Source organism: Solea senegalensis, linkage group LG16 (assembly GCF_019176455.1).
Source record: "Solea senegalensis isolate Sse05_10M linkage group LG16, IFAPA_SoseM_1, whole genome shotgun sequence".
NCBI classification, from domain to species: Eukaryota; Metazoa; Chordata; class Actinopteri; order Pleuronectiformes; family Soleidae; genus Solea; species Solea senegalensis.
The window spans coordinates 11374655-11391711 of record NC_058036.1 but is presented as its reverse complement, the minus strand read 5'-3'; the positions used below and the strand labels follow the sequence as shown (position 1 = coordinate 11391711).

The window sequence follows — 17057 nt, the reverse complement described above, 5'->3', positions numbered from 1 at the left end:
TCTGGGAACTCTTTAATCTTTGAGTTTTGGCAGATTACATGTACTGTTTAACAATACTCTACTGTTTCCATGATGTTAGACCCTAAACACACCCATACACAATGTATGTGTCTGATCAAAAATTAGTACAGTTGTAGCTGCACTTGTTGCTAAAAATGCACCATGATACTAGTTTTCTATCTCTGTTTTTCTAAACTGTAGCTGTTACATTTTGCCAATAGTTTTAGTCTAGATTTTCACCACCATGTTGCTCTGATGTTACAGTGCATGCTTTCTACCTATTCCCCTGTATCCAATCGCATATACTGTAGATTTCACTAAGCAAAATTCTGAGCGCACCCAATCCGCCTTGAATTGATATAGCGGATATATTCTAACCATTGTTTTTTGTTGTATTTATATACAACATCTTGTATAAATGAATATTGTTAGCACTTGAGTACTAGAGTTCGTCGAAATATCTTTACTGGATGCCGTTTTTCAAAGGTGAAGCAGGACTGTTTCCATCCTATGTACAGGGGCACTCAAAGCTGCTCGCCTCAAAGCTGGACTTGTCCTTGCACAACAGCCCTGCTGTCAGTCAAATTGCCCCATTATGGTTGGACATGACATTTAAAGTTGGGCGAAGAAGGCGCACAAAGTGCCCTTACCTCCTCCGTGCTAGCCCTGCAGTCCAGCCCCTGTATAGCATTTGCAGATGAGTGTGTTTATGTGTGTGTCATGACTTTGGCCAGACTTGGTCTGGCATAAGGACAGCTGTCACATCTCCAACCTGTCACATGGGACACAGAGGAGACGCCAGAGGCCAGGGCATCAGGAGACACTAGAACGGACACAAGGAAAAGTGTCTGTGGGTATGCGTGTGTTTATGCACATATGTCCGAAAGAAAAAGGACCATGAAGACGCGGGGTAGTTGCCACGTGAAAGGGACCTGACTTGAAGGCACTCGCTAACCTTGATGGCTGAACACACATAGCTGTGCTTTAATCCTGAGCACTTGAGTCACTCTCTCTGAGGGCATGTAGTACATTCAGCCTCAGTGTCCAACTAACATCCCTGCTGGGGGCCCTCCTTGACTTGCAGTCCTCCAACCCAGGTGGAGCTGTGCTCATTACTTAGCAGGAGAAGTCCCTTCGTTAAGTTCACAACTATGGCCTGTGGAGCAAAGGCTTTAAATGTTCATTCTTAACTATTAACCGACGTAAGCAGCAGTTGCCCTCAAGTGCATTGTATTAAACAGGCTAACAATTGTGTACGTGTGCACAGAAACATTCATGGCCATTTGGGGATTTTTATTCACAGAGGGAAAAGCTCCTCTGTTTCAATTAGAGTAATACATTCAAGGCAGGCAGGGTAAAAGGTCAGCTTTTGTCCTCATTAGATTACCCAGTATTTATACAAGCTTCCTGTCTAGCATTGCAAATTTGTGGGAAAAGAAAATTACGAGTGAGATTTCTAGTTACTATGGACCATGTGTACAGCAGCCATTTTGCCATGTTTTACCAGTAATGATTTACACAAGTGACTTTTGACTTACACCTGTGACCACAAGAGAGGGGACAGTAGTGAGACCTGCTATTTGGTATGGCTTGGTGGCAGTGGCACTGTTTAAGATTTTCATTGGGAGTGACCAGGATGGACAGGATTAGAAATTAGCATATTCGAGGTTGAACTGTTTGGAAATAAATTCAAAAAGGCAAGGTTAAGGTGGTTGGTCACATGCAGGGGAGGGATAGTGATCATATTGGACAAAGGATGTTGAATAAGGAGCTGCCGAGCAGGAGGAAAAGAGGAAAACCACAGAGAAGGTTTCATGGATGTTGTGAAGGAGAGCATGAGGACAGTTGTTGTAACAGAAGAGGTCACAAGGGATAGGGCAAGATGGAGGAAAATTATCCACTATGGTGACCCTTAAAGGGAGAAGCCAATAGACGAATGAGCCCATTACTCATCATTGACTCAGAACTGTCTTGTCTAAACTTATAACTTGATACAATTGTTGTATATCTGCTCCTGGTCTATTTCTTCTGTCTCTACCTCACCTCCCTCTTGTCCTTTCTGTCCCCCACCTCTCCTCTGTCCCCCATTTTTCCTTTCACCCCAACAGGTTGAGGCAGATGGCTGCACATCTTTGAGTCTGGTTCTGTCAGAGATTTCTTCCTGTTAAAAGGGAGCTTTTTTCCTTTCCACTGATGCCTAGTGCTTGCTCATCATGTGAATTGTTGGGTTTCTCTGCTCTTGATGATGTTGTCTATGTGCAGTGCCTTGACATAATGTCTGCTGTGATTTGACGCTATACAAATAAAATGTAATTGAATTTAATTGAAGTGAAGTGAATTAACACCTCACAACAAGGGCATCCCACAATCAAAACCAAGGAATTAATTAGTTTTGGTCTTCTACATTTTCCATTTTTACAGTGATGTTGACAATATGAACATACCCTAATTTACCAGGCCTCAAAATAATCCAATCATTTTAACACTACACACTTAAGATAAAGCTCTTGTTAACTGTCACCTGTGCTCCTGAATTTAGTCATACACCTTGCCCTTTAAATTAATAACTTTAATTCCAATTATTACTAGTGTGTAATCAAAGTAATCAAATCATTAGATCACATGCAGAGAATATTAATTCAGCTTCATTTGACGCTGAATTGTTCACTGAAGGAATTTCATTTCCACCCACTCAGTCATGTTTTTTCTCAAACCAATGGTCCCTTTGGTTTTGTGACTAACAGACCAAATCTTTTGTAATTAGTAAATAGGAGTGATCACACGTGTTAGCTGCAAACTGGTTCCATTCTGTCTCTGTCCATCATGTATGGTGGTTAGATTTCCTCTCACCATTGTGGGCAGCAATTATAACAAATGGATGAGTTCAAACCATCTGTAAGACATTTGATTAACGCTGTCGAGCCTCTGTTGGCAAAGAGCGCCCAGAATGGTACTTGATGTGGAATCACACTAATGACAGTGCCTCTGAAGTGGGCATGCTCTAGGAAAACCATCACAGAATGAGATATTAGAACCTCGAAGAGACAGAGGAGGTTTATAGCAAGCAGCTCCGGGTGGCCTCTGCCTCCATCTCACACATGACTTGATTGGTGCTTCCAGTCATCGGCTCAGCCTCATGGTGCAGCTGTTGAAGCTAATGTGGCGTGAAACAAAGCAGATGTTTCTTCTGGTGTTCTCTTCTTCTCAATATTTTGTAGACTTGCACACTTGTGAACACATAGATGAGTGTGATCTATACTTTCTACAGCCATATGTTCACAGAGGTCCACTTGGGTCCACATGACATAAATCTCGGCATTTGCCTTAGTCCACCAAGGTGCGTGTTGACCCTTTGTAGACAAACGTTGAGCACCTCCACATTTTGTGACCTGCACGGACCATATGTCCTGACTGAGCATGCTCCCTGTAGCACTCGGTCCAGTCCAGTTTCAAATGTACAGATTGTACCCATGTACAAACCATTACCTAAGGAATACAAGGACATACAAATGGGGCGAAGTACATGCGAGGAATCACTCCTATTAGAATGGAATGTAGATTGAGGGCACATGCTTTGGATACCAAACAGACATAGCTACTCACATGGAACATGGATGGTATGACCCAAGCCTGTGTTTGCACTTGCGTCTTCCAACAATGATGAAGCCTTGTCTGAATTATCTGGTTGTCTCTGCCCTGTGATAGGGTGGACTAGGGTGGAGAGGACACTTTACCTCTCCTGGTTAAGGTCAAGGTCAAGGTTATGACACCATCCTTAGGGTAACATAATGTCTGAACCATATTTAATGGGGAAAACTTGTCCAGACATTTTAATCACAACTACAAATGTTCAACCTACAGTCAGAAAATGTTCAGCTTTGTCTTCTGGCAACCATCCATTGAGCAAATATTGTGATTTTTAACTTCATACTAAAAAACCTGAATGAAAACGTAGGGATTCTAAAAAGTGGTCTCCATCTCTCAGATGTTCTGTGAGTTGTCTATCCCAAAAGTTGTGGAATGACCAAATAGCATTACACAGCATTCTCACAGCTAGCATTGCTAAATGTAAATGGCATTTTATGGACATGTTATATTTTCTCTACATTACATTAACAGCCTGCCATTACCTTTCTCAGGACACAGCTCTGGACCCTGGAGAGGATGTGGCCCTTTTGTCGGTGAGCTTTGAGGACGCTGAGGCCACTCAAGTTTTTCCTAAACTCTACCTTTCCCCCAGCATTGAACAGTAAGTACATACCATCAGTCATTCACCTCAGCTATTTCCCATTTTTCAGTTCAGTAAACTTTTTTTTTCATGGAGATAATAAAAATAAAATAAAATAAAACTGAAAAAAATCATATCAGGCAGTCTAGGCGTGTTTGCCACAAACCAAAAATACATTTTAAAGCCAATATCGGCAGATACTGATATTGAGTAACTCTATTTTGGATTTAACCTGTGTGTACATTGTTTAGTCTGTCTTCAACTTGACATGATAAACAAAAGAGATGCAGTACATGAGCCAATATTGACCTGAAATTACTTTTCAGGTGTGCTCCTTCTAACAGGCTGATCAGATTAACCTCAGAATTGGTGAGAAGCTGTCGGACCTTGATTATACTATATTATTCTACCATGTTGCCCTTGCAGTTGGTTCTTTGTTTGCTGGTTTTGCCATGAAACTGGAAGTTGTGGTATCTCAAGTCCAATCTCTCCCAAACTTCACTTATTTGAGTCCCAGCCTAAATGTGTCAATAATATATTTTATTATAGAGTCATATTACCTCATAATTGACACAAGAAGTGCTGCAAAATGTACATGCATCTCATTTATCGCCACCTAAACATGCAAGAAGTTACATCTGTGTTATTTGTACAGTTTCTTGCGTTCACCACAGTGTACAGCTGCTTTGATCGGTGTCCAGTGTGCATCTTTGACATGCGCAAGGGTGTGAAGGCCTCTTGAATAAAAGTATGATGCATACTCATGCATAAAGAGTAAATACCTTGAGAATCACAGTGAAGAAGAAGAGAAGCACAGGGATCAGCCAAAGGTAATGCAGGGCCCACCCCTGATTTCGTGGGTGCAAGTTGGAGTGGACGGGGTAGTGTGAGCGTGCTGTGAATCTTGCAACATATTATGTCATTGTGAATAATCCCACATCCTGGTGTCTGGACACATCAGTCAGTTCCTCAAAAAACAATATGGGAAGAACACAAAAATTAGATGGATGACACACAGCGTCTGAACTCGGGATGACTGGATGTCTGCAGACATCTGGGGTGTTAGCAGTTCTTTGTGTGTGTGATGTTCTGTGGCGCGTATTTTCTTTTATCAAATCAAGTGCACTTGTCAGTATACATTTAGGTGTGTGGTGTGTGTGCAAATGGGTATGTATTTTGTGCGTGCAAGCGTGTGTGTTTTTATATATCACTTATTTGAGTTTTAATGTGTTTGTGTTCACTCCCCAGTATTTGAACGGGCTTTGCTCTCTCAACACAGTCTTCTATAGGTGTGGATGGATGTAAATAATAATACCTCATCAGAGGTACTGGTTAAGATTTGGATCGGGGTTAGGTTAACTGTGAGTGGAAGTCAATGCAGTGTCCTAAGAAGAATAGCTACACAAACCTGTGTGTGTGTGTGTGTGTGTGTGTGTGTGTGTGTGTGTGTGTGTGTGTGTGTGTGTGTGTGTGTGTGTGTGTGTGTGTGTCCAGGTATTACTAATGTTGTGGGGACCTAAACCTGTTTACACAGTCACATTATGGGGACTTGTCTTCATTGTGGGGACAAAAAGCAAGTCCCCATAACGTAAATTACTACATTTTAAGGTGAAGGTATGTTTTAAGGTTAGGCTGAGATTGAGATTAGGGTTAGGGTTAGGATTAGGATTAGGCCAGTAGTAATTGTGGTTATGGTTAGAGTAAGTCTCCAGGATATGAATGTAAGTCAATGCAATGTCCCCTCATGTCATGAATGTCGAGTGTGTGTGTGTGTGTGTGTGTGTGTGTGTTAGAGACAGAGAGAGAGACAGAGCCAGGTACAGGCCCACTCTGACCTCAGGGCCCCATGGTCTGGCTTTAGTGCTCAGAATAATCTCAGGCTGATGTTTATTTACAAGCACATGCTCCGTCGCACCAGGTTAAGAGACCCAACCACCACCACTCTTTCTGGCTCTCTCTTACCCTCCTGTCTCACCATGTTCCTCTTCCATGTTCTTCTGCAGCTCCTCTTTTTTTTTCCCTGCCTTCCTTTTTCACTCAGATTCTTCCTCCTGCCATATTTACTGCATGTTTCCACATCATCTCTTCATATACATTACCAGTCATGGCACTTTATGCATATTCATCTATCTGCGTGTCTCTCCTTCTCCAAGTCCATTGCTTAACTAGATACATACATGCACACAGATGCTTCTCCACTGGAATATCTTAAAATGAGCCAGGACAAGACCTCATCCCCATTCAGCAACTGCAACCCTAAAAATATCTAATTCCACTAGAGCAGAAAGGTCACCTACCTGCTGCATGTCCTACATATTCCTCATTTTATCCGTGCTCTGCATGTGGAAGAGCAAATCAAAGCAATAATATTAAAAAAAAAGCTCAGTGCCGTTAACCTCAGTGTAGCACAACCTCCAGGTGGTTGTATCATGTTTATATCATTGGATTAAGCCCTAAATGCAAATAAACAAGATTCATGTATTATTTTAGTGGCGTTTATGTTGTGTGCGGCTCACATGCCAGTTCAGCATGGAATGGGCTGCTTTAAGGACTTTTAAGGAGTGTCATGAACCGCTATTTAATTGGTACCAGTTTCTCACTGGTCGGTATTGAAATATCAATACACATCTGACAAAAGGTTCTGCTGTTGACATTTTTGTTAAAATGTATTCCAACTTTGCTAGAATTTCCAAATTCCCAATCTTCCCTTAATGATGACAGAGCTGCTGCTCTCAGACATATACATTTGACATTTTCTACTGTGTTTTTTACTGTCCAGTTGTCGTGGCGGACTAGCACTTGAAAGTTGTGAGGAAATAGGTAAGGACGACCAACTTAATGAAACACTTACAAGTACAAAAGACTGAAAGTAACACTTGTTATTGTAGAGCTGGGTGTCCCAATCCTGTACCTCCAGGCATCCTCAGCACCGAATACTGTGGACTAATATCAAAATGAGCATTGATAAGTAGCCGTGTCAAAATGACTATCTGTAATCTGTAAAAATAACCATCCATGTATCCTCATTGGGGAGATAGGCATGTTTCATGATGAGGATATGTGCATAGCCCTGTTTTGAAAACACCATTAACACCTGCTAACATCTAGCTTTTTTGCCGTAGTAGATACAATCAGTATTCACTCCCAGGTCAGATATCTCTGGAACAAATGCAGGTTTTTATCAGGCCTGGCTCCAGTCAGCGGGGATATAAATAGCCACATCAACATTGTAATTTCCCCTTTAGTTCGACCATCTTGTCTGCACCTTTTCCAACATGGCGTGATGTTTTGCATGTGTTAAGGAGCAATGAAAAATCACTGAGGTGCGGCTAACTTCAAAAGAGAGAGTGAATTAAAAGATATAATGCAACCATTGTTATACAGCCATGGTGCTTTCTTCTGTTTGGTGTCTGTTTGTTTATGGCGTGTTTTATGACGTCGAACGCCATAGGGAGACGAACTCTGTGCGCAGTAAGAAGGGAGTTTTAGAGAATTTGCCCACATTTAAAAAACCTACTTATACCTCCTACTTTTGGTGTAAAAGAGGTGTGTGAGAGGGACTGATGGACCGCAGTGAATAAGTGAAGCTGTTGCAGTGGTTTTAGAGGCTCTTCTGCTCACTGCCAGCTGCATGAGCAGAACAGACAGATGGTGGCTAAAGGCAGCAGAGGGAATAACAGGAATAGTTGAAGCTACAGTGCTGGGGAAGGGTGATAAAGAAGGAGAGGCTATAAAACAATCCCTTGTCACATAAACCCTCAAAGAATAATCTAAAAATGTTGAATATTAACCGTGCTGCACTGAGCCCGGCTCTCATTTACCAGTCTAATTCTCCTGTTAAACAGTGTGTCGTTCTCTCCACGTATGCATATCAACCCAGAGTATGAATGTGCTGTACTCCTCTACATGCTTTTGTGCACCTTTCTGTCAGCTGTGTGGGAGTGCGTTAATTCATGACCCAAGGCGAGAATGTATGTCTTGTCTTCCCTTCCATTGTTTGAAGACAAACGATGGCATGCATGTGTGTGCGAGTTTGTGCATCGGCGCATCTGCGTTGCATTCATTATCGGATGCCACTTAATTTAGCATGCGTACGTGTGCGAGCCATCCTCTTGTTATACGTGTTTACGCAGATCTGTTACCCTGTTAGTTTTCCTTCACGTCCTCACTGACCCTTGTTAGTCCTTTGGTCTTGTGTAGCTGACCATTATAGCTGCATTGGCTCCAGTGAAGAGGAAAACTCATTTGTGGCATCGTGTGCCTGCGCAATTCTGTGTTTCTAGCAAGCATGAGATACAGACAAAAACATTCACGAGGGTCCGCATTAATCTGAGCTACCACAGATATTCACAATATCCTGAAATGCCAAGAAAAACCTCCATATGAAAACAGTTGTGGAATTGTTTTAATCAGTTTTGATTTTATGAAACGGTGGGTGTCACAGCCGTGGATAGCTACTGCAGCTGGCTCAGCTTTATTTTTGACACCACTGGATTCCAGTGTTGTCTAATTAACTCCATCTATTCAGTGTCAGAACGTTCTGGGTTTTATTGTGTTTCTAATCTTTCTGTCATTTCATTGTTTAATTATTTATCTTAGGTCCTACATCCTTCTGTCCCTCCCTTGTCTTTATTGTAATCCACAAATCAGTTGTATTACAGACACATGGGTCCGTATCCAAACAAAAAGAAATATAATAATGACAATGTGAGATAAACAATACAAGTCCCTGTGGTCATCTGTCGCAGTGTTTCCAGAGACAAGAGTGCCTTATATCACTTTGTATAGCCTCACTTAAAACAATTATAGTTCACATTTTTGTAACCTGTTTATTAACTTGTGATTTTAGAAGATAAAATCCCTCAATCCAGCGTAAGAAGTGGAACCATTCCTGCTCATAAAATGTCACCTCAAAGCTTTTCAAATGTGCTGTGCTGTAGCTACACGTCCTTAAAATTACAGTGTTGGTAACTGTAACTGTAACTGTAACTTCTACTCCCCTAAATCTACTAAATAAATGTCATACTTTGACTCCAATACATTTTCCCCATTCATCTTTGTTATGTTCTAACTGCTTAACTAGATACATACATGCACACGGATGCTTCTCCACTGGAATATCTTAAAATGAGCCAGGACAAGACCTCATCCCCATTCAGCAACTGCAACCCTAAAAATATCTAATTCCACTAGAGCAGAAAGGTCACCTACCCATACTCAAGTTGTGTGCAGCCATACTAGCGCAATGTAGCTTCCGTCTTGCCTCTGTGAGTCGCAACATAAAATAAATTGCTTCCTCTGTGCAGCATGGGAATGTCGGAGGGTGAACGAAACACTGCTATACTTAGAAACAGGGAAGGTAGCTAATAGGCTTAATCAGCATTGTGTGAACTCATTTGGAAATGACTTGAATGTAATGGACACTTTGAGGCTTTGAAGACCTTGTTTGTGTTTTACATTCACGCATCATAATTGTCACTCCTTTGAAAACAAAGTACATTCACAAATTGCAAAAACGATGTAAAGTGAGCCAAGAGTAAACAGTAAGTAACTGATTTCCAGGCCTCGAACATTGTTTGAAATGAAGTCTTATATCAAATATTTGATATCGAATCAGGCCCTCTCTTAGCGACAGCTTAATGGACTGGAAGTAGCCACAGGCTTGGAGTCGCTGTCGGTCTGGAACTTGTTCCCCATTGACACAAGTAATTGGAAGTATTATCTGACAAACATTAGATACTTACAATTATAGGTTCCAGACTGACAGCGACTCCAAGCCTGTGGCTACTTCCAGTCCATTGAGCTGTCACTCCAAAACTCAGTAGCTAGTCAGCAGGTAGCCTCCTAAATGGCGGGCCGCCCATTTGTTCTTTGACCTCACTGGGTGATTTGTTTGTTTGAAAATATTGACACAAATCTAATTCCAGACAAGTTCTCCTTGGCGACTAACTGATCATAAGTTAAGGAGGGGACTTATATTTTAGTGGAAGTTGTAAGTATAAGTTGACGTTCCATGTGTGGAGGTGTACAACCTACAGATTGGTTATTGTGGTACTCTTCTTAATATTTTACAATAGAAATGCAAATACAGTTGCGTATCGTACCAAACTGAACCAAACTGTACCACTTGGTGGAAACATTGCTTCTGTCATTTGCTCAATTATGATTTTATTCTTTCCATTCATCCTCCAACCTTACCTGCGATCATAACAGGTTTTGTTTTTTTATCCACCAGTCCAACGCTGGTCTTCTCTGTCATATCACTCCAACCACCCCCCACCTTCCGCCTCTTTTTTTCATATGTCTGCCGCCTGTCTCTCCTCTCTCCATCTTTCTCCATTTTTCTATCGCTCTCTCCCCTCTGCCGATCCCTCTGGCTGATCCTCAAAGGGAACAGAGAGAGTGAGTGGGACTTGAAAGAGAGAGAAGCGTTGTGCTATACCCAGCAAGGTCGTCCCTCGCTCGACTGAAGCAGCAAGGGAAAAAACAACACACACACAGAGGAGAGCTTTTCTCTGTCTCGCTCTCCTCTTTCTCTCTCCTCCACCTCTCCACTCCTCTCTCCCATCACTCCTGAGCTGTTTGATATCTCACTTTTCCTCTTCAGCAGGGGCTCGGATCTAAAAGCTCTGAACGCAGACTCACAAACCCCCTGAGCTACAGTGTTTTACCTCTGTTCCTATTCCCTCTTCCTCTCTTTTTCTTTTGTCTCTCTGTTACTTTTCTTCCCATGTCTTCAAACGGACCATCACTGTAATGTTTTCTGCCTTACAGAGCAGCAATGGGGATAAAAAATGATGCTGAAATACCCTGACAGAGACAGACACCCACATTTTTACCAATAATGTACAGTTGACATTGACTGTTGCATCAGCCTCTTTCTTTGCTAGGACTGTACCGCTGTATTTGCTTCTTATTCTGTGGAAATTATTGATTATCTGGGATCAAATGGTAGTTTCTCACTTGGCTTACAGAGTCACCCGCTTAAGATGAAGCATTCATACGTTATCCAACGTTTTACTCAGCTGCCTAGAGTAAAATCTACATTGTGTGTATTATGGTGTAGGTCCTTGTAAACATTATTTAGACTTTTTTATTTTTATTTATATATATATTTATTTCAGTCATGTCAGTTAGATCACACATCATCTTAGCGGGAGAAGCAAAAGCTTATCTAGTCCCGCCCCCATTACCCACAGAATACATATATTCATCGTACGATACGTAATTTTTCTTTTTCTTATGACATTTTGACAAAAACATGTTTCAGCATCAGGTAGCACTCAGAGATGCAGTCTAGCTCTAGACAGTCAATCAGACTCCATGTATGTCTGTATATTCCGTCCTGAGTGACAGTCTCGACATGTTGCCTGGCATGTTCAACTTCCCAAAAGTCACAAAATGATCCAATCAATAGACGTCAATTCATCAGGTTAACTATTAACTTGGATACTGTTATTTGGGTACATTCGCTTCTTGTTTTTGTTTGGTTACATTTGCTTCCACTGCCGTCTCCACACGGTGTCTACAGATTTATCGATTAATAGTCATCTCTACATACTTCTTTTTAAATACACTCTGTTTTGCTGATTTTTTTCATCTCCTCATCCAGATTATTCCGCTGTCTGACACCCGTGACCAATACAGTAAAGGATTTTAATGTAGTTCTTACCCTTCTCTGCCTGAACATCATGTTCCCTCTTAGATTGTGTCCCTCCCCTCTGGTCAGGAATAATATCTGTAGATTGTGAGGGAGGCTTTTGTTGGCAGCCCTGTACATCATCTGCACTGTGCGGTATTTTATTAAGTCATATAATTTGAGTATTTTTGATTTGATAAATAGTTGATTTTTATGTTCTCTGTAATTGGCATAATGGAGAATTCTCAAGGCTCTTTTTTTTGAAAAACAGGGGATAAGTAGTGGTTTTGTAAGCGTGTCCCCAAACCTTTTTACAGTATTGCAGGTGTGGAGAGACTAGTGCACAATACAAGTAGTATAGTGCCTTCTGGTTTAATAGTTTTTGTGCTTTCCAAAGTATGGACACACTCCTGGCCAGCTTACTTTTTCCCATACAGCATATATTTAGTTTTCTCTAAATTTAGTGATAGTTTATTTATATTAAACCACACATGAAGCTTGGCCATTTCATTATTGACTGTTTCCACTAATTGGTTTAAGTCCTCCCCAGAACAGAAAATATTAGTGTCATCTGCGAAAAGTATTAATTTCAGAATATTGGATTCTTTGCATATGTCATTAATGTATAGTATAAACAGTTATGGACCCAGTACTGACCCTTGTGGGACCCCACAACCTATGTCCAAGCAAGCTGATGTGTTATCGCCCATCTTGATCTTAAATGACTTTTAAGATCATTTATTAAATAAAAAGGCTTGTTTTGGAGGCATCTTTGGGTAGAAAGTGTTGGCAAACCAAATTATATATTTAACAATGGGGTGTTATGAGTACAGTTGGGAGTGCTCTGACTTGGGTCCCTACACACTCCAGTTTAAGATATTGTAGACAGAGATATGGAATCCAGTGTAAGAAAAAAATCACACTCTGATTAACACCCTGTTAACAGCGAGGAAAGTTCTAATGGACCTGTTGTAGACTTCTGCAACTACAGAAATGAATTACACATCGATATAATGTGTATTCATGAAATCTTTCTCTAAATAAAAATAAATAAATAGTCATTTTTGTCATTCAGGAGCAAAAAGGTCTGTATTTAAAGCTGGTATCAATGACTTTTGACATCATAATTCTCGTTTTACTGAGTCAAAAGCTGTTCAGCTGACCCAAAACCCGAATAAAGTGACCGTTTGGCTGACACCATACTAATTAAAGCTGTTAAATGCTTGTTCATTTGATTAACAATTAATCTTTGAATGATTTCACACTTCGTTCAATCAGAGCATTTTGTAAAAATGTGTCCACAAAGCAATTGTTCTTAGACGATCAAAGAAACCTGAACTTATTATTTTTTAAGATGCCGAAATAATAAGACTAGTCACTAGTTATGGTCCTTTTTCTACAATATAGATTATTATGTCATTTTGATCAATTAGCATGGCACATATGAGGGGACACCGTCAAAACTGTCTGATTGACAGCCGGTATTGGGGTTAGGGTTGGGGTCCAATAGGAGCCTGTTTTAAGGTGATTTCTATGATTCCTCAACAGCCTGTGAACCATTTTGATGTTATACTGTATATTGTTTTTTTATGGCTGTTTTTGCATTACAGAAAGAAAATGCTCACACTCAATCCCGCCATGATGCAAATGTAGTTATGAATACGGCTGTTACAGTATTTCTCTTTTTTTGCCAGACATAATTTTTGTGAAAAGCGTAAGTTTGTGTCTGTGCAGCAGCTGCAGAGAAAATAAGCCTCTCATTTACAGTCATGTTAAGGAGCCACATGTGCAGTTTTGATTTCTTCTTCATTGTGCATTTTCTTTAACCACGCTCGTTGTGCCTTTCATTTTCAGTGTTGCTTCTCGTTTACCTGATTGTACTGTGCCCATGAGATGAGTTGATATGTCTCTCCTTCCCCCAGAAAACCTGCTGCATTGCATAAAAGAATCGAGTGGGCACTGTCTCTGCCCCCAAACCAGATTTAGGAGCTCAGAAAAATCAACACAGAGAGACAGTTTTAGGCTGCAGTGCACTAATGTTTGTGTATCTGCATTTGCCTTCAGGTGCTTGCATATACTGTATATGTATGTATGAGTGTGTGCCTGCCTGCCTGCCTGCTGATGTGTGTCTGCATGCAAGTGCCTGTGTGGGTGTACAGTTTGTGTGTGTCCCTTCTCCCTGGTCTGTAGAGGTGTTTTATAGTCTTTGAAAATCTTGCTTTGCAATAATGTTTTTCAAGGTTTTGTGAACATCTTGTCATAGTAAGATATCATCACTCTGATTGAATAAATTCACCACTAACGCTGCAGTCAGGAGAAGTCAGCCAGAACAGACACTTCAGCTTAGCAGCTCACACCCACTTCTTACCTCCTCCTCCTTGTTGCCTTGAACACTTCAGCATTACATTTTGACTTTTGTGTTGTTGCTTTTTTTTTTGCAAACAAACTCTTCTCCATGTATCATTACTATTTATTTGTTTCTGCAAAACAACTTGACGGATGCTAAAAACAAATGATATTATCCAGCCACATTTGTTCACACAAATACAGTTATTGTTAAAGTTTTCTGAGGGTAACTCCGCTCAATGCCCAACTTTGAAATATGCCAACAAGTGGGCTGAGAGCTGAATGAGGGAGAGTGGGGGGTAGTGCAGGGGACGTGGTCTGGTAGTGAAATTTGACACAGAGTTGCAGCTGTGGGAGGATACAAGCCTCTCAATCACTCATACCACACTTCAAGCAGTGGAGAGAGAAAGACGACAAAGCAACAGCTCTGGCATGTATAAAAGGGGGAGGAGTCTAGTTTCATGCTGATTAGATAAGAGGGTCACAAAAGAGTGGACTAATGGCGCATTTCCACCGGCTCTACTCGCCTCGCCATGGCACGGTTTAAGTAGCGTTTCCACTAGCCTAGTACTTGGTACCAGGTAACTTAATTGATTAATTTGTAACTTAATTGACTAAATAATTATTATATTAATATTAATATTCTTAAAATGTGATTCATGTGTGAGCAAAGTTATGTGTTTTCTAGTTTCATGATTAATGCCACCTGTACAGTAGTACGTGCAGTGACTCTCAGTGGCTCTGATTTATCTGGTTCCCACCGAGTGGGTGTTGAATAAAGATAAAAGAGCACAATTCTGCACTATTATACCAGGATGCAGAGGTTACTGACAACTTTTACTGTCAACCAAGTGTCTTCTTTTGTGTCACAGAGGTCGAAACGGATGTCATTTAGTGTGGTAGAGTGGTATGTGGGCCTCTGAGTAGTCTCAGGGCCTTAGTAAATGAAGAAAGCAATCAGAATGGAAATGTCCCTGCTTTGAAACTAAACATCACAATCCCCCAAACAGTCCTACTTCGCCTTATCTTTCACTTGGATAATGAATCATGTCTGCCCTCTTTTTATCCAGCCTCTCTCTGCTCTCACGCTGTCACTGCAATGTTATAAGCACACACAAACACACACACACACACACACACACACTTGAGCCAAACCACACACAAACAAACAGAGCTTTGTCACCATATACCTGAGTCACGCAGGCTAATCTCTGTGCTTGATGAAGTCACAGGCAGTCCCCTGTCACTGCACTAGCACACGTGTGTTTTTGTTTACATGTGTTGCATGTACATCGTCTAGTGTAAATATGTCATACAGTAGGTCACACTGCTCAGAGGGCTTGTCTTAGGCAGCATGATGACTGCAGAATGTGTGTGTGTGTGTGTGTGTGTGTGTGTGAGAGAGAGTGGGTAGTGTTGAGAGCTGTGTCACCAGTGGAGACAGAAGCAAGGACACTTCAGGTTGCCACTTGTGTCTAGATTCTGAACCCACCCACGGAAAGCTCAATTTAAAGCAATGTGATTCTCGTACCTTTTTGAGGCTATTGTTTTTATTATTGTTATCATTATTATCATACATATCATCAACATTATCATTAGTATGCTACAATTAAAAGTCATATAATATATATATATGTATGCATGTATGTGTATATACATATGTGTATATATATATATTTTTTTTATATATATTTTTTCTATATTTTATATATATTTTTTATATCAACAATCTCTGCTGCTGCTTATATAAATTACATCATTGTTGTGTAAACATGTCATCACTGACTCAGAAAACATCCTGGTCTCTTTCTTCTGTCTCTACCTCATCTCCCTCTTGTCCTTTCTCTCCCCCCTTTATGACCTCTCCTCTGTCCCCCATTTTAGTGCCTTGAGATAATGTATGTTGTGATTTGGCGCTATACAAATAAAATTGAATCGAATACCTGAGGTCTTCATATTTAGAAAAACTGCAACAGAATGAAGTGTGCAGGGATTTGAGCACGGAAGTCACTATGTATGTACCATGGCCAAGATTTAACTTGGTTTAAACCATGGTGATAGTCACCACTTCATTTACATAAGCTACACTGAGTTTCTTTGGTGCACTGTTGCATGATCACTGCTCGTATTCCCCTATTACAGACATTGGAAATGCAGTGGAAATGACCTTTAATGAACCGATGTAACATACAACGACCAGTCAATGTGAAAGTAAGCTATTCCTCATCTGTCTGTGATCAATTGTCCTGGCCGAGCGCAGCTTCCTTGCAGCGCAGGTACAGAGAGAAAAACGGCACCTGAGGGAGAGAGAATCCTGTTCCCTGAGACTTGTGTACTCTTAAACATCATACAAAATAGCAGATTCAAATCATGAGGTTAAAGATCAGGGAGACTATAGTGCAGAGAAACATCTGACAGTAACAAAAAACAAAGCAACCTCTCCACTGAGCAGACAATACCGATGTGGCTGCAAAACAAAATCTACCCTTATAAACGAAGGCTTGTTATCTACAAAACTACCACAAAAAAGCAGAAAAAGGCATAAAGGAGCAGTTATTTCCAGTGGTGAACCACTGTGCGAGGGGACTGCCATCATCTCCCTTGAGAGTACATCTGATTTTTTTCAAGTGTCTGTTGTGGTGTGACAACACAGCCGAACCACAGCCTTAGTTATGAGGCTGTAAACAGAGCCAAGAGGAGACGATTCTTTCTCAGATCACTTGATTTAGACCGTACTGAATGGGTGATTGTGGAATTATTGATCAACAGTGCTTCAAGTGAAAGGGTTAAAGGTAAACTTGGCTAATTTCACACATTGATGATATGTCTGGCTCAGGAGGAATG

The 17057-nt window shown here is 40.9% G+C and overlaps 1 protein-coding gene across 1 annotated transcript in view; it reads left to right on the top strand.

The window, feature by feature from the left end:
• The window catches only part of babam2 (BRISC and BRCA1 A complex member 2), an 84206-nt gene that overhangs the window by 52149 nt on the left and 15000 nt on the right, over positions 1-17057 (top strand). The window contains exon 7 of the mRNA XM_044047821.1: positions 4140-4249. Within this exon, the coding sequence (XP_043903756.1) occupies positions 4140-4249 (110 nt within the window). The remainder of the gene's footprint in view (positions 1-4139; positions 4250-17057) is intronic.